The sequence below is a fragment of the Boleophthalmus pectinirostris genome, unplaced genomic scaffold, assembly GCF_026225935.1.
Source record: "Boleophthalmus pectinirostris isolate CB_2022bp ecotype Guang Dong unplaced genomic scaffold, ASM2622593v1 HiC_scaffold_8, whole genome shotgun sequence".
NCBI classification, from domain to species: domain Eukaryota; kingdom Metazoa; phylum Chordata; class Actinopteri; order Gobiiformes; family Gobiidae; genus Boleophthalmus; species Boleophthalmus pectinirostris.
Window position 1 is genome coordinate 27,635,163 of NW_026571515.1, and position 19,293 is coordinate 27,654,455.

At 36.5% G+C, this 19,293-nt stretch overlaps 1 protein-coding gene across 1 annotated transcript; it reads left to right on the forward strand.

Annotated features, from left to right (window-relative positions):
• Nucleotides 1-166: 166 nt before the first annotated feature.
• Nucleotides 167-19,233, forward strand: pik3cd (phosphatidylinositol-4,5-bisphosphate 3-kinase, catalytic subunit delta). Its single transcript, XM_055165501.1, has 22 exons — nt 167-1,167; nt 3,051-3,279; nt 3,839-4,074; nt 4,553-4,729; nt 6,015-6,170; nt 7,035-7,124; nt 9,432-9,653; nt 11,965-12,061; nt 12,342-12,472; nt 12,733-12,783; nt 12,866-13,033; nt 13,162-13,283; nt 13,398-13,541; nt 14,658-14,757; nt 14,905-15,071; nt 15,442-15,551; nt 15,801-15,879; nt 15,974-16,141; nt 17,104-17,227; nt 17,427-17,572; nt 17,659-17,791; nt 18,070-19,233. Exons 1-22 carry the CDS (start codon nt 1,021-1,023, stop codon nt 18,205-18,207), a joined length of 3,135 nt encoding a protein of 1,044 aa, XP_055021476.1. The 5' UTR covers nt 167-1,020; the 3' UTR covers nt 18,208-19,233.
• Nucleotides 19,234-19,293: the final 60 nt, after the last annotated feature.

Genomic DNA, 19,293 nt, shown 5'->3' on the forward strand with positions numbered 1-19,293 from the left:
CCATCTTTTTACTGCACTAAAAACATGAAGAAAAGGTGACCGGCGGGCGCTGACAGGCAAGTGTCTGCAGTAACAGGTTGGCAGCGAAACGTCTTGTCATTTCGGATATGGAGCGACGCTGGAATTTCATCATTTTACGCATTGCAACAACCTGCAAAAAATCTATTGTATCAATTTAAAGAGATATACCAGGGTTTCAATTTCAAAACTAATTCAGGACTAATTTGCTTTGTAAATCGCCTACAATGTCTGTGAACACATAGCTAGATAGAGTGCAACTAAACCTATGCGTAGCCTATGTTGTAAGATAGTTAATTAAGGCAATAGCCTATATATAGCCTACTTTATTGTCTCTCATAGGGGGAATAGTTGGGCAAGTGCTGCTGCATAGCCTACATTCACCCAACATACAGCACACAACTTGCACTGTAGACACTGTAGCCTATAGCCAACATATCTGAGGTATACGGTTACAGACAGCCGGATATAACTAAATGTTGTTGTTATTTTAGTCATCATACTCCATGTTCACCTGCTATGACCTTGATAAACCCATCTGTAGTCTGCTTAAGAATAGCCCCTTTTAAACTTTATCTCTGAAGAGCCAAATCATTTTTTTTTAATCTCTTGTTTTCACTTAACCATGTAGATGTGTTATCCTTTTATAGCTACCTTTTTACTTGTGAATATTGTAATCAAAAAGTGCATATTGTAACCTCTGTCATAAGCTATCAAAACATTGGAAGCCACATCCCTACTTGCATGTCTCGTCATGTGAACAATGCTCATGACATAATACTTGTTTCTAGCTACTCAAGTTTATTGGCCTAATATCAACAAAGAAAAAACACAAAGTTACTATAAACCAATGTGGTACCATGCAGACACACAAACTGCACTAGTACCCCTGTTAATACTGGACACATTAACCTCACGTGTGTTTCCTCTTGTTTCAGTGAGCAGCAGCAGTAGCAGCAGTGGTGGTGCTTGGGCGCTGACGGTAAATGCATAGCCGTCACCATGCCCCCAGGGAAGTATGGGATGCAGGAGGAGTGGGAGAAGGAGGAGGCGGGGGACCAAAAGATCATGATGGACTTCCTGCTGCCCACTGGGATCTTCCTCAAATTCCCAGTGTCTCGGAACGACACCATTAAAACCATCAAAAAGGTACAGATGTGATTCCTCATCCTATAGAACTGACAACAGACACCGGCAATGGGTTATATGATCCCCTATGCATCTGCTATAGGAACTGTCCCTGTCACGAATCTGCTGTAGTCAGGCAGTATGGCTCTGAAAAGATGACAAAAGTCTTACTTTGTAGGGCAATACAAATACTAGCAAATATAGAAGCTATAAGCAAGCTCAGCGTTTTAAAAGAAAATAAGCATGATTTAAAATATCTGCGTTATTTATTAGAGCATAAATTATTTTGTCTTAAAAACAAGTAAAATCAAGAAGACATTGCCAGGGGTGTTTCAATATTAAATTGTAGTGTTACCTCAAGTAAAAATATCACTCTATTATTATTTGCAATTATAAGAACTGTCAAATTCACTTTCATTCATATTGTCTACGTTTGTAGTGAAAATTGAATTCCCAATATGTATTTTAAAGTTTGTTTTACTTATTTTGACTTAAATGTTACAATGATTGATTAACTGAATAATGTTGACATCCCTAGTCATTTGTTATTTTGAAAGTCTAGAGTAATGCATATAGGGACTCTTTTTGCCTTCATTTGTTAATTTGTAAGTATACCAAAATATTACCATTCAAATAACAATATTTGTTTCCGTATGGTGCAGCCCTCAAAGTAATTTAAAACAATACATGTTTATATAGCCTTTGTCATATGATTTTTGTCTGTCTTATTATATCAAAACATTAAATTGTTGGTTGTTGCTTTCTGTGAAAAAGTTTAAAGCAAAGGGAGCTCAGTGCATCTTTTTGTAAGCAGCCAAATGGGTCTGCTGTCTGATGGGGATGTGCCATTGAAAGTGCTAGTTTCTATGCCAACAGTTCTGTGCTCCAGCCTGTTTGATTTTGCTGTGTTAAGGGCTGATACGCGAAGAGGAGGCTGTTAAGATGATTAAGAGATTAGATGTCGTCAGGCTTTCACAAGGAATGTATAAAAATGTCCAAAAAGTGACAGAGCTACTCCAGGATGTCCCCATTTTGCAAATGGAGTAAATTATAGAAATTAATTTTTTTGCTTTTAAAGAGAGAAAGCTATTGCTTTGCCTTGTATAGCCCCAAGTGCTTGGTGATGTGAAGTGTAAAACGGATCTCTTCCTATGGTTTTATATTGTGTTGATTATTATTTTTTTAATTATGATTGTGACATAAACACCTAAAAATTAGCATTTGTATAGAAATGGAAAACTGTTGAAAATGTGCATTTACTCAACTTAAACATGAATTGTTTTCTTGGAAATATCATGTATGAAAGAAGTGTATTATTTCATACAGAAGATGATCACTTCTCAAATCAGCCTCCTATTTTTGCTGCATTAAAATCAGTATTTGTTGTTTAGCAACATTTCACTTCACTTTGAGTAACTGCATGAATTCATAATGAAGAAATTGTTTATTTAGAATAATTCAGATGTAATAACTACTTACTGTAGTACCCTAACCATTACCATTAATTATTAAAAGTATTTTCTAAAGTTGAATTTTCTTTAGAAAATACTTGTTCACCGTGAAGTACGTAATTGTTCATGCTTTATTAAGCTTAATTAAAGTGTAGTTATTATAAAGTGTAGCTTGTTATTCCTGCCAACAGATGAAAATTTGCATGTATGGCTAACTCATTAATTAACACTTACATGTTAATTAATGTACTCTGTCCCATATTTAATAAATAAACATTCAAACTCTTATTTATTTTTACCGGCTAGTGCCTAGTAGTGTTGAGCAGTAATTCTTGAAGCTGCTGTTTTATATTAGACTGATTTCACTTTATGTGTGGATAAAGTTGTAGTGAGTTCATTGAACACAGGGTTTGGCAGAGTGCATGCTTTTCTCACAGTTGCCTTGTGTTTCAGATGGTTTGGAAGAATGCCAGAAGCGAGGCCTTGTTCTCAGCTCTGGGCGACCCTGATGCTTATGTCTTCACCTGCATTAACCAGACAGCTGAGCGAGAGGAGCTAGAGGAGGAGTCCCGCCGCATCAGTGACGTACGCCCCTTCATGTGTGTCCTCAGACTAGTAGCCAGAGAGGGAGACCGTGTGGAGAAACTCACCAATGCTCAAATCAGCCTTTTAATCGGAAAAGGTCAGCAGCACCTTCTAAATCATACATTGAAGTCATGCATCAAGTATTATGATGGGTTTGTGCTTTTAGTGGAAGCTTCTTGTGCAATTGACTAAGTTTAAGATTAGATAAGCGAGTCCCCAAGTGATCAGAGATCTCAAGTGTTCTTGTTTGAGCAAGTATAAGGCCACATATTAATAACACTGAAACCACTTTTATGTTGTACTGGCAATTCCATTGTTTTGTGTAAAAAAATTAGTTTTTGATTACATTTGTGGTATCAAAATACTTATCGGACATCAAGCCTTTTCCTTAGTATTTAATTTGAATTTTAGTGTTGCAGCAACACTGCAATAAGTTAAAACTGTTTAAATAAGGGTTAAAATGGCAAATTGTCATATTGTGTAAATAGGCTAAAACAAAACAGTCAATCAGTTACAAATGGTCACAAAAGAATAATGTTTTTGTCAAGCTGCTTAGCATATACTGTTCATTCAGAAATCTACATCTTTCAAAGTTTTACTCTAAAAAAAAAGTATCTTTAAAACAAAAATTTTTACACTACCCTGCATTACCCCAGGTCTGCATGAGTTTGAAGCCCAGAAGAACCATGAGGTGAATGAGTTTCGGACAAAGATGCGAGCGTTTTGTGAGGAGAAGGCTTTGGACCGGCAGCTGTTGCCATGGCACCAATGGATGGAGTACAGTTTCCCATGTGACCTGGAGCCCTGCTGCTACCCGCCTGACGAAGGGAGCAACAGCAAGATCAAAAACACCAAAAAAATCTTTGTCAACATAAAGTTTGAGTCATCAGATGTGAGTGCATGTCTTTGGATTGAGCTCCGAGTGTTTGCACATTAGTTAGTGGAGTTTGAATCTGAGGGGCAAAGTGACATTTTGGTCAAAAGTGTTTAATGCCCATTCACTGTAAAACATCACAAACGTATTCCAAATCATTTGAGTTGTAAAAATCTCAAACTTTATATTTTTTGTGCTTGAAGAATGTAAGAGCTATTCCCTACTTAAATTTACTTAGAAATGTGACTTTGTGTAAAGCGGGCAAGAAAAAAAAAACATCTTAAAGTGTGTACTGTTGTCCCCATACACATTTGTGGTCATCCTTCGATGTTTTCTACTGCAGGGTTGGGAATCCCAAACACTGCTACACCGTAGAAATAAAAATCTGAATTGTGTTTTCAATGTAAATATCTGGAAATTCCTTTTTTACCTTAACCTTTAGCGTTAACCTTTAAACTTTGCCAGTATGAAAATGACCTGAACTTGCCAATCACAGGAGAGCTTCATGCTGCAGCAGGATCCCCAGGACATGCCAGTGTCTCTGGTGAAGAGTGCTCTGAAGAAAAAGGCCACAGTTTTCCGCTCAATTCGACAGGAGCCAGGGGACTACACCCTCCAGGTCAACGGCAGGTGGGACTTCATCTACGGGGACCACCCTCTCTGCCAGTTTAAAGTAAGTTCGCTTAATAATTCACTTTTTTTTCAAATAATCACAAACGTTAAAACATTCTTTCAAATGTTGTCTCTTTTCTTATTATATAGCTTGAAAAATTGTTGAAAAGAAAACAAGTATAGCAGATGACACCATTTTAAAACACAGCTGACAGTGATGTTGTATAATAGTCTTATTTAAGGTGACCGAGGGGCTTTGCTGTGTGTCTGTGGTTGTGTCAGTGACACTTGCCAAATTTGTTGTGGTTTTATGTCTGGACACAATGTACCAATATTTCTTTAAGAGTTAAAACAATGAATGGTGAACATTAGATTTAAATTAGTAACTTAAATATAAGGGCAGATTCAGTAAAGAGCACTGCATAACTATAATGATATTCATACCAAATTAAATGTTTTGCTTACTTAAGATCATCTTTACAATTATTATGATGCACAGTGCTTATAATCACTGGCCATAGAGGAAACGAGTCTCTGTATGCACATATATGCCCAACACATAAATAGTACATATATTTTGTAATTCTAATTTAATGTTGTCTCTCTGCAGCCTTGGTTCACTATATTTTTTGTATGAAGTTTTGAGTGTGTATTCTAGGAAAATCCCTTTTTGTAAATTTCTTGATAATATCCATTCATCTGACACCTGTGAACTGTGAACTGAACCCTAGTGCCCCACATAAGATTCACTTCACTAAGACCTTTTCCATTTCCCCTTTTAAGAGAACCTTACTGTACTTACTATGCATATGCAATGTCCTTATGTTTCTTGTAAACGTCCTCATGTGAAAACCTATTTTTGACAGTTCCCCTGCTGGTATTTTTTATTTCTCTAAACTCAGCAAATTCCCATTGTGAGAAAAAAAGTTTCAATATGTAACTGTAACCCACTTTGTCACACATGAATTAAGTTGTTGAGTAAAGACTAAAGCAAAAAATGCAATTTGATAGTTTTTCAGCTTTTGATTTGCATTTTCTGAAAACATCTCATTTGTAATTTTAAATCATTGTCATATCAAAAGTGGGTGGGATAAAGGCATTAGTGGCAGGAGTCTTCCATGTTGATTTTGAAACCCCTTGTACCTGTAAGACTGACTCATATCAGTCAGTGCAGCAGCTGTGCCCTGGGAACTCCATTTATTGACATATAATGAGATCAGGGCTACATTAAGCTACTGCAAATGAACAGCCTGGAGGAGCTAACCAAGGCTGCCACATCACACACGTCACACAGGACTCTAATAAACTCTAATAAACTCCTATGCCATTTTCTTTGTGTCTTTCAGTATATCTTTAACTGTCTAAGAAATGGCCAGAACCCTCAGCTTACTGTGGTCCACCACTCGACCATCACGAAATACCAGGAGGAGCAGGGTCGAATGTGCAACCAGGTTTTTAAAAGCCGCTCTGTGTCCAGACCCCCTCCACTGCCTCTTAAGAAAGTAAGACGTCAGTCAGTTTCTGGGAATAGTAGTATGAGCCATCATTGGTTTATTTGTGCCCTGAATATACCAGTGTGTATGTGGTACCATCATGAAAGTGTGTATAGAATTCCATTCATCAAAATTCTTCTATAAATGTACATATTTGTAGTGTGTTCATTCTGTTTAGGTTTATTAAAAGAGCTTATTTTAATTTTAACAGTCTTTGCGCTTGCCATAAACGGCCTACTTTCTAATTTAAATTTATTTGTAGACCTGAATGTTCTCAACTGCTGCCAGAAACTTTTCTAATCTACAAGGACCAGACTGCTTCCTTTGTTCAAATAAAAAGGCTAGACTATTTGGCATGTTCACGCATTATGAAAAATCTGATTGGGTTGGTTTTTGATTGGATAAAACCACTGATTTGTTCTGATTTACATCATTAGCAAACGGCAGTAACTTGACCACTTAATGGAAAATGAAGAGGAGAGCAGCAATGGAACCTCTCAGATTTTGCTTACTCATTTAATGCTTACTTGAGACTTTTGCTGAGTTCAGTTGTGTTACAGTATTATAGTGATAGTAAAATTGTCACAAAGAAATTAACTAATAAAACAATGCAGTGTCCTAAAACTTTATTTATTTATAATATTTTTTATAGATTGAAATTGGGGGAAATTATCACTTTTATTTACATTTATTAAATTTTTATTGTCTGTGCTTCTCTTTACTTATTTTCACCAAAAATAAATGTTTGTATAACTGGTTCACATTATTGTTATATTGAATTTACCACAAAATAGAACTTGTTGATATGATGAGTTCAATTTTTCTTAGCATGATACTAATTAGTAAGTAATTTTTCAAATATTTCCTTTTCAGCAAAATACGTCGTCTCTATGGTCCATAAGTGAGCCGTTCCACATTCAGCTACTGCAGGGGAGCCGCGTGAACGCAGATGAAGGCATGAAGGTTGGTGTGGTTTGGCGGGACCCGTTTCACTCAATGAAATGTGGAAATCTGCTGTTTACCAATATCTCGTTTTCAGTTGTAGAAACGCATCCGACTTTGACATGTAAATGACAGGGGTCACATGGTCCAGACCACACGTTTCCCATAATTCAACTAGTCGGTTGGCTTAAAACATCAAAACAGGAAGTGGGGAGGGCCTATCTGGTTTACACGTCTCATTCTTAGCTCTGGCTTCTAAGAAAAACACTTTATCTTGCAATGCACGTCTCACGTTACGCTTCTTTTTAAAAACAATGCAGACTTTCTGTTACTATAGCCTAGCTGTGTTGTGCTATATTATGTGTATGTGTCCAGTGCATTCACATTCACAAGTCTCATTTTGCTAAGTAAGTGTTTTTGCAGACGCTTAGACAAACAGGAAAGACTTTGAGAGCACATGTGTGGAATTCTGTCAATGTTTGTCTCTAAAATTCAGTTTCATAATTCACCACGTTACTGTTTAGTTGGGTCATTAGGTTCAGATGTACTTCCGGCTGCTGCTTCCAAAGCAGCGTGACTCAGGAGAAAGTGTTCTATCACTTAATCTACAACTGGCCACGGGTTAACTCACACCCTAACAGAAAGTGGACACTTATAGATACTATAGCTGTCTAGAAAAGTACATGTTAGGCATTTGTACTTATTCATGCATAATGCTAATACATGCAAACAACTGTAGCTGTAGACCTTTAGTTGTGTAGTCATTTAATCAGTCGATGGAGTCTTAGTCGACCGAAAATTTGTATTGTTGGCTCCTTTTATTTAGATTATAAGGATTTATATGGGACAACAGCAGAAAGGAGATCTTAGTGAGTGAGTTAGCTGAAGATTTGGTATTGTTTTGTGTTTATATGTAAAAATACAGATTAAATAAACTATGATTCCTAAATTTAATCTTTATATACATCCTAGTATTCTTTTCTGCATTAATTGTTTTACATGAACTCCCATGGATGTAGTCTTGAGAGAGCAGTTTGGCTCAGATATCCAGAGATATGCAATAGTTTTAAGAGCTTTAGCCACGGATCATTTTTAGTCGACTAATCAATTGGCAGGGCTTGTCTTTAGTCGATCAAGAATTTCTTTAGTCGCATACAAGCAGTGAAATGAAAAAAGTGAATCATATTTTTTCTATAAATATATTTATATTAATAATACAAATTTTAAAAATTCATATTAATAAACTTGAAAATGTGGGGCTTCCTGTGTGGGGTTCTGGATAGGACAGATTGTAAATTACATGTTTAAAAAATTTCAGGAAGTCTAATCACAAGTCCATAATAGATTGATACTGATGACCTAAATGATACGGGCGACTCATAAAATCATTTTACACTCCCTAAAATCAGTCCTGGTTTAGCTGTTTTGGGGGGCTTTTTTTTTCATTAGATTTTGTGACCTCAGACTCATTGCATAAATAACACAGGAAACTCTGAATCATCCTGAAAACTTAAACATTTGACAAACAAGACTCTTCACACTGACATGCTCATCTTCCAAACCACATTTCATGCCAGCTTGTCAACACATAGAGCTGGGCAATGTGTCAACATGATTCAAAACCAGTCACGCAATGTCTGGACGAGATATAATATGCATGTGAAGGGTATTCGTGTTCATACATCAGCCTTCTTCCGCTTATTTCTGTAGAGTGTTGCTCGTGATTTGAGCCTATAGTCTGGCAATTCAGATTGTTCTGGCATGTTTATTGTCTTTGGTGATCGTGTGCCCTAATTGTGTAGTAGTGCTTATTTTATGTAATTTTTTTGTCACTTGCAACAGCTGGAAAATGAAGAGATACAGTATGATGTCTTGATAGCAAACATCCTTTATTTATTTGTGATGTACCATTTTTCCAATTGTACCCCAGTAATGATTCCTCCTGACCAACTCTGCATTTATTCTGTCAAACATATGCCTTTGATTGGTCTTGTTGGTGGTGGCCAATATTTTTATTTTATATAGTGTTACAGTTCATTGAAATTGTGCTAAAATGTGCTTATAAATGCCTTGGTTGAGGTTCAAGTATCACAAAAACTGTAAAGGTACTTACAAATGTACAGAAATATCGTCTGTGCATGTTTAGAAGTTTAATGCAATCTTCCATATTTCTTTTTCAATTGAAGTAGTATCCATTTTGATATATCTTACACTTCTAGTTGCTATCCTCTTGTCTATTGAACTGACTGATACATGTTGCATTTCTCTAACTGTAAAGTAGTTAGTTTTACCTTTTATGTAATGTAATGTGTACTTTTGACTGTACAGCTGGTGGTCCAGGCGGGTCTGTTCCATGGCAGTGAGCTCTTGTGTAAAGTGGTGACAAGTTCAGAGGTCACGGTGTGTTCGGAGCCACTCTGGGACCAAAAACTGGAGTTTGACATCAACGTTTGCGACCTGCCCCGAATGAGCCGCCTCTGCTTCGCTCTGTACGCAGTCATCGAGAAGACCAAGAAGCCCCGTGGTACCAAGAAGAAGAACAAGAAGGCAGTAAGTAGCCTATGCAACAAGATGCATTTAAAAGAAAAGTAAAAACACTTAACTAATTTTTATCTTTATTTGTGCTATATGTTAAATAAACAGCAGCTGTAGACAGATATCATGTCATACAAAGCTCAAAAGGAGTAAGCAGACGTATCATAAAAAAACAAAAAATATTTCTTAACACTTCTAATATGATTAGGCCACATGTCTCACACTATACTTTTTGTGTTTTTTAATCAAACATGGAAGGGTTGAGTAAATTTAAGACAAATAAACAAAAATAGCAAAGTTAATTTTCAAGTAAATGTTTAACTATTGTAATAAGAGCAGAACATCATGGCAAAAAGGCAAGGATCCAGTAGAGATGTGCAATCTTAACAGAAAAATATGATCTATTTTTTCCCTAATGTTAATATTTAGCCAATACTATGGCAGTTCATCAGAAAGTATTGCACAAAAATGAATGAGCCGTAAATGTAAATACAAAAATGCAGTTTTTATTGCAGAGTATTCTAAGATAGCATATTTCCAAAACTATAGTTGCAATGTTATCAGCTTTTCAATATTGTATTTTACAGTGATAAATTTGTTTTATTTCTAACTGAATATACACAGTGAAAGGTAGACTGATGATTTGGGAACTGTTGTGGTACTTAGAGCATTCTAGAGCACTGTTTGTTTGTAGCTGCAGGTTTGTGTGTGTTGCATGTGTGTTGCATGTGCGTTATTTACTGCACTAAACAGCGTAGTGTGTAAATGTGTAATATCTGGTTGTGCAAGTATGTTCAGTGGCAAAGCTGTGGTCACAGTCTCATCCGCTTCTACGCTTTAATCTAAGCATCAGGAAGGAATCGGCAACAATTTCAAGGAATTTTAAATTTGTCTCTTCAGATAGAAATGTCGCTCAGTCACTCAATATGATAGTAGTCAGTTTGTCTGGAGTTTTCATCGTCTCGAGTCTGCTCAGCGGAGTGGATGGTTTTGTTATGTGTTGAACTTTTCTGACTAATATAACATGACTGTTTAGGTGTGTGGGTTTCGATGCAAATTAAAACATTTTCCAGTGATAGATTTTCAACAGCTTTAACTTACTTTCTTAATTACTTATTTAATCTAGGGAACACTTTTTTATGTATTGTGAAATGATCTAAGGTATTTGTAGTGATATATTTTAATAGTGGCCAACAATGGTAGCACAAACCCAACTTAAAATATTTTAAATCATTGCCAGATATGCAGCTATCATTTTATATTTTGAATAGATTCACTCACTTACCTTTTAATATGACATATGGACTAGTAACCTCATTTGCCACTTGCATCTAACCGGATGTTTCTCTTATCTTTACTTTTGTAGAAGTGGCAGTAGTTACTATAAATGTTGCTACAGCTGGCACGCCTACATTAAGTGTCTACAGTGTGTAGTATGAAGTACAGTAATCAGCTTCCTCTTTTCTGTACCCGTGGTCTGGTCGTGTTGAACCATGGGTCTATGACAAAATGTAAACAGCCCCCCACCCCCTCCAGGTGTTTGTTAGAACACTTCTGCTTTCACTTAAACTTCTCTATTTCTCTGCCCGGAACGCAAGAACGTTCCAGACATGACAGACTTCAGCTATTTTAAACTATAGTGACCTAAATGTTTTTATTATTGGGGTATTTTCTAGACAATATCACTGCCAGCTTCTGTTTGTTCAAATTTTAACTCTGGTTTTGAATATTTTTAATAACATTTTTTATTGAATTGACAATTTAATAGATGTAGGTTATTTGAGGTAGTTATTTTGACACATATACTCTCTTTAAAAAAAAAAATCATAATAAAGTAAGTTTTTTATTTATATAGCTCTTTTCACAGATATATGTCACAAAAACACTTTATAGAGCATTATTCATTCACTCCATACCCGGTGGGGGTAAGGTACTATTGTAGCCACAGCTACCCTGGGGCAGGCTGATGGAAGTGCGGCTGCCAATCTACGCTATCGGTCCCTCTGACCACCACAAGCACTCACGCACACACCACTTTCATACTAGTCAAGGTAGGTGAAGTGTCTTGCCTAAGGACACATCAACAGTTTTTATGACTGGTGCCCCATTGTGGCACCTGATTTTCCCAGTTGTCTCCCATCCAAGTACTAACCAGGCCCGGCCTTGCTTAGCTTTTGAGATCTGGCGGGATCAGGCTTGGATAAGCTGGTATGGCCACATACCATGTAAAACCTAGTTTCATGAAGAATCTTGACCCCCCCCAATATGTCTACATATCTAACTATACAATTCTAATTCACAACCTTGTGATGTGTGATCTCCTCAGGACTGCCCTATTGCCTGGGTCAACACCATGGTTTTTGACTACAAGGATCAACTAAAGACTGGAGAGTTCCTTCTGTCCACTTGGCCCTCGGTTCCCGGTATGAACAGACTTTTTATTTAGTCTAAAAGTGTCTCAACATGTTCGCAGCCTCCTCCAAAGCATCTGTGAGCAAACAACTCAATGTGGTATGAGCCACTAAACCACATTACATTACATCAATTAGGGATCTTTGAATTTCACGTTAAACCAGACTGAAAAACAGCTGCTCTAACTTTCCTGCTATTGGTTTGAAATATGCATAAATACAACCTACACAAGGTTTGGTTTGAACTTTTAGAATATTTTTGTGTCCCCATTTTTGTGTCTTTATGTCACAGATGACAAAAGTGACCTATTGAATCCAATGGGGACAGTTGAGAAGAATCCCAATGTAGACAGTGCCGCTGGGCTGCTCATTCGCTTCCCCAACATCAGACCACATCCTCTCTATTACCCACCACTTGACAAGGTAATTTACACTAAATTGTTTGCTAATTAAAATCTTTTCCAACTAAATTCTGATGCAGTAGATGAAAAAATATCCTGTCAGTAACAACTACAAAGTACAAAGTAAAATAAATCATTGAAATTTTCCTAAAATTGTTATATTTTCAAAATTGCTTTATCCATATTTCCAAGATTTATTTTGATTTACATCTTATTTTTAACATACACACCTTAGTGATTCTACACGGAGTAAGCTCTATACTCATTTGTGAATCCTTTCAGATCACGGATATGGAAAAGAATGGTGATGCTTCAGCTGTCTCTAAAGATGAGGTAAAAGTCTTCACAAACTCACTCACAGATGGTCACATCAAAGTGACCATAACAGTGATTTTGCTTGGTTCTCTTTCTGAAGTTATTGAGGCTGAAAGAAATAATGGACAACAAAAACTACACTGAGTTTTTTGAGGATGAGAAGGAATTGCTATGGAAGCTGAGATATGAAGTCCGAGATCATTATTCTGAAAGTCTGTCCAAACTGCTGCTCATCACCAAGTGGAACAAACGAGAGGATGTAGTCCAGGTATGTAGCACTCTCAATATATGGTATTACCACAGGATTAAGTACTAGTACATGATATAGTAATATTGTACTATTGTATTCTGCTGTTTATTCTAAAAATGTTAGTGTCATATTGTGTCTCTTATCAGATGGTGAGCTTGCTGAAACACTGGCCCGACCTTCCAGCTATCCATGCCCTGGAGCTCCTGGACTACAGTTTTCCAGATCCAGCTGTCCGCTCTTTCACAATACGATGCCTCAAAAAACTCAGGTAACCACATCGTCACAAGTAGTGTTTTATTTATATTTTGCTCTATTGTTTGGTTTCTTTTTGTTTCGATGGTGCTATATTTGTTGTTATATTTTGCTATTGTTTTTTCGATAGTGACCGTGAGCTGTTGCAGTACCTCATCCAGCTGGTACAAGTCCTGAAGTACGAGTCTTATCTCGACTGTGACCTCACAATGTTTCTCCTGGAGCGCGCTCTATCTAACCGCAAGATTGGACACTTCCTGTTTTGGCATCTCAGGTGAGACATTCTCAGCCACACTTCAGCTTACATCTTAAATTCTGTTGCTGTAAATTTTGCAAATGACTGTGTGTGAAAACAGGACAGGAACATTTGAATTAGCTTGTTTGCATTTAAGGCCAGCCACTATTGGTAAACATTTTTCAGTGTATTACTTTTTAAAATTTCACTTTACATAACAATGCATCCCCTTTCTCTTATTTTGCCTTTGGAAGAAGCGTATCTTAAATCCTCTTCCCAGAGACATGCAGACATTTAGGCATTCCTGTGTGTTTTCTGTTCTACACATTTTTCTCCTGGAAAAACAACATCTTATGTACAGCTTTTATGCACATCTGATAAGGACATTATCATCAGAGCACATTGTTGGACACAGCCCCGGGACATTTTAGGCAGCAAAACAAATTCATTTAATTGAATTTCTAAACTAAAAATTTCAATTGAAACAGTGTACTGCAGACAATAGAAGCTTACAGTAGATCCTATTTATAAGTTTGAATGTCATCAGTTTTGAGTTATTTTTACCCTTGCTTACACCGAGTCCATGTCTGACAGATGACAGGTCATCTCCTGGTCACTTCCTGCAGCTGCACAGATGTTTTCCTTGTGTCTGCTTTAGTTTTTGTTTGTGTCCACATGAGGTATGAGCTACATGTCTCTATGGGAACATGTACAATACTGGACTTTATTATTAGTATTATTGTGATATATTCACAAATTCATAAAGTGCTCACTGTGTACTAGTGATAACTGTTTTTGTAATAAAGAAGCCTAGTGCATTGTATTCCAGAAATGATTTTGTCCACAATAGGTACTGTCACTCAGCTACACAGCAAAGTGGTGGCTGAAACATGTGCAATGCAGAAACAATCCAGAAAGGCTATTTAGTGGAATAGTTTTCCATGGCAGTCAAATCAAGCTATTTTAGATTATATTTGAAATTATTTACAAAGATTTCACTTCAGTTATATGAGTGTCTTATTGTTGTTTTATTTGCATGTTACACTGTTGGTCTTTTTAAATAATTTAGCAACTATTGATGCTAACTAACAGGGTGCCTTTTTGAACAAAGAAATACATTTTATGTCTACAACTTTTTCATTCATATGTCTGAAGGTCAGAGATTCATGTGTCCTCAGTTGGTTTGAGGTTTGGCCTTATTCTGGAAGCCTATTGCAGGGGAAACATCCACCACATCAAACTTCTAACAAAACAGGTAATGTTCAAATAATAATACTGTGTATTTGTCCTTATAAACAGGTCAGGACCTCATAGTGGGTGAGAGTGGGGGAAGGTGAATGTTTAGCTCATATGAAGTGGGTGAATAGAAGTTTGTATTTATTTAAAATTTTTCGTCACACAGAATGAAGCTCTGAGTAAAATGAAGGCGCTCAGTGACTTTGTGAAGTCCGGTTCACAGAAGATGACAGCAGAGGACCTAAAGCTGTGCATTAAACAGGAGTCTTATGTGGAGGCTCTGTCCGACCTGTTATGCCCCCTTAATCCCAGCATCATCCTCACAGAGATATGGTGAGTAAGGCATGCCTACAACACGGTAAACAGGATTATTAATAGGACTGCACATTGTAAAAAACTCTAGGAGCATTAACATCTGAGAGAAGACTGAAATATGAATTGATACACTAATACAAGAATTTCAGAAACTTTAGGGGTCTTACAAGCAATAAGATTTTGCTATAAAAAGAGGAAATTTTGTTCTTTGCAGAGGGAGAGACATTTTATTGCTTAAATAATTGCAGCCTTTGCAATTTGATAACTGCACCACCTCGAATTGTGATTTCTGTGTGATTACGATATATTGTGCAGCCCTACATATAAGTGATAGTACAATAATTTATATTAGTACACTAATATATGAATTGTGTTTTTGGTATTGCAGTGCAGATAAATGCAGGTTCATGGACTCCAAAATGAAGCCTTTGTGGATGATGTACAGGAATCCATGTATTCAAGGGGAAATGGTGGGAATCATATTCAAGAATGGAGATGGTGAGCAGATTAGAGTGAATGTTTTTAGTCATTGCAATTTCAATCCCTTTTGTTTATGGGACTGAAATTGGTTTAAGGTTCCCATCCTAAATCCCCATCCTAGCCAAAAAGTGCCTCCAGATTATATGTCTAAAAGCTTGTTACTTTATGATCACATAGTAAATTGGGGTTTTATTGCTTGCATGTATTTCTGGTTATTGTTTGTGCATTGTCATCTAAATCCTCACACTTGAAATTGTAACTCAACAGATTTACGGCAAGACATGTTAACCCTTCAGATGATCCACTTGATGGAAAATCTGTGGAAGAAAGAGGGATTAGATCTCAGGTAACAGCTGTGAAATAAAAATAAATAGCTGTGAAATAAAATAAATTAATTATGAAATTAATCTAAAAGGCTTGTTTTTCCCCCTATTTCTCAGGATGATCCCGTATGGTTGCCTATCCACCGGGAACAAAATGGGTTTAATTGAAGTTGTGAAAAACTCAGACACTATTGCTAATATTCAACGCAACAACAGTAACAGTGCAGCCACAGCTGCCTTCAACAAGGACGCCCTACTCAACTGGCTCAAATCCAAAAATCCCGGGTGAGTTTTAGCTAATATTTGAGTTTTTTTTTTTTTTTCTAAATAGAAATCAAATCAAGTTTTTGAATTGAAATTAAATATAGCTTATTATTAAAGAACATATTATATACTTTAAATGGCCAAAAGTCTTCAAAATGTCATTTAAAAAGGAAGCTGAAACTTTGAATTTCTTTAAAATACTACTTGTGAAACTGTAAAGGTTTCTGTTTTTGCTGACTGAAAGACAGCTGTCCAAGAAAGAAAAACAGACTAAAGAGGAATCAAACTGAGACTTAGAAAAATATTTACAAAATGTTTAGGTCATTCATAATCACAGGAGGGAATGGTCAAAGGCTAAACTTTGTTAATATGTTAACTAAGTGGTTCCGCTTTTAATTAAACTAGAGCTGGAAATAAAAATGTTTCTTGAGGATTTGCTAATGCATGATATCTATGTTGAGTAATATTTATAATAATTATTTACTAGAGCAGGACTAAACACTCCACATCCCATTTTGTATAACACCAAAGACGAGGAGAGTTTTCTTTGGTGCCAGGCAGTCTGAAGGTCTTATCCATTCACAAAGCTCCTTGAAGAGTGAACCATTGAATGTAATGAATCAGCCTTTGTACGTCACATTGGCAGAACAGAGCCAGCTGACTGTACAACACAACAGCACAGTAATTAGCTTGAAATGCTGAAGCACCCAAAATGAAGCCAGAGAGATCTTGTCAGAGCAGTTGAACCCCACACACGTCAAAACCATGAAAGGATAAAACAGTTCATTATTATTCAGATAAAGAATAGATCTAGGATTACTACGGAAATTATGATGTAATGCATTTTTGTTAGAAATCAAAGCACTAATACAACATATTGTCATCAATGAACCACACTTAATCTACAATCTGCTGCAAAGTAAATCATTTTGTTCATATTTTATAAATAATAACACATTTCTGGCCTTTTCACATCTTCACAGGGATAAACTAGATCAAGCGATAGAGGAGTTTACTCTGTCATGTGCTGGCTACTGTGTAGCTACCTATGTCCTGGGGATTGGAGATCGTCACAATGACAACATCATGATCAGAGAAACTGGACAGGTACAGTATGTCATTCAAAATGTTTCTGTTAGCCAGTCTTTACTGAGCTCCATTTGTTATAGTTCAGTTTATCACAAATTGAAATTTCAAACTTTTTTTACTAAATTAACAATTCACAACAATATTAATAAGGCAATGATCCCTAAATCCCTTAATTATTTGAATATGAATCTGACTATCTCTTTCTGTTCCTCTACAGCTCTTTCACATTGACTTTGGACATTTCTTGGGGAACTTCAAACGCAAGCTGGGTATCAACAGAGAGCGAGTGCCTTTCATTCTGACATACGACTTTGTCCATGTAATTCAACAAGGACGCACCAACAACAGCGAGAAGTTTGAGAGGTACTTCATCACGGTTCATGGTTCATTTTAGCTCACAGCTTCTGACTCAAGATAAACAGTTCAGTCATTTATTTCACCGTTTTCAGGTTCAGAGAATACTGTGAATGGGCCTATAAGATCCTATGTCGTAATGGGACACTGTTTGTGAACCTCTTCGCCATGATGAAGGCGGCGGGACTGCCCGAGCTCACCTCATTCAAAGACATTCAATATCTTAAGGTATTTGCCTCTGTTTAAGAATGTGAACAAAGCACACACAGATAGCATGAAGCTGTGGAAGCTTACTTGGCCTGCCCACATACACACAAAGAGTAGATTGACAGACAAAAATCACACATTGAACAATCAAATTCATTTGTAAAGCAACTCTACAATGCACCATGGTAATTATTATTATTATTATTATTATTATTATTATTATTATTATTATTATTATTATTATTATTATTATTATTATATATTTTTGCTACTTTAATAATCATTTGATTTTATTTTAGGATTCTTTAGCTTTGGGCAAATCTGAGGACGACGCTCTCAAGAATTTCAAAGTGAAATTTAATGAAGCTCTACGAGAAAGTTGGAAGACCAAGGTGAACTGGATGATGCACTCTTTGGCCAAAGACAATAGACCTTGATCACACAGGACCAAGCAAACAAAGTATTTTAACTTATATAAGTGTAAATTTAAAGTTATTTTAAATAAGGGCATTTCTGGAAACTCAAATGTTTACATCTGACTGGCCAGTGAGCATCACAACAGAGCAGTCTGCAGCCACAGCTCCATAAAGACTGGAGGTCCGTCTTTACATTCTCCAGGAGGCAGTGAATGCCACATTGGGTATTCATGAGATATGTATTATTATTATTATGAGCTGATTTATTACAAAACTCAGTTGAAGGTTTTATGGGTTTACAAAGTGTTGATGGTTCTAATTTGAACCTGATTTCTCCTTGATGTTATGTATTTTTGTTGTATTTTATTTAATCTTCATGGTTTGTACACAGATTGTATTCAGTTAAAATCCTGCCTGGAAGAGATGCCATTGCTGTGCATACCAAAAGGCCTATATATGAAATAGCTACTTGTTGAACAGAAATGTCTCAGGAGACAGATGTTACTGCAGCTAATGATCTTATTAGTCCAAGACAATCTTAGTTTGAACCCTAGACTCATGTCTGTGCCTCCACAATAAGGATTGTGCATTGAGACCTTTATCATGAACATTCAAGTGAATCACTTAATATGATGGAGTGCAATGTTGTTTTATGCGAACACTGTGATTTCATTGTATTTTTAAGTATTCAGTTTAGAGGGAGCCAGTGCCAGTGATGTACAGTGCCATTTAACTTTAACAAGCTCACCCAACCATGGCCTACTTAAGTGTTTTAGGTTTTTTTTTTTTTTGAAGTATAGCAGCCATATTATATTAAACAGGGTGTAACCTTGTAGTCCTGGAAGGACAACTTGAATTAAATGTATGCATTGTCTGCCATTAAAAAGTGCCACTGTTTAAAACTGGAACACACATACTCAAATGTTGACATCTAATGAAGGGTAGTCCCCAAATTATTATGTCATATGGTACATAAATGTGAATGTAAAACATTGCCTGATCTTGTGCAGCTATTCTATCCATAGGCTATAAACATTGTCATTGTAATCTTGGCTGACTCAATTGGTCTGTCCCTTTGCATGAAAATATTCCATGGACAGTACATTT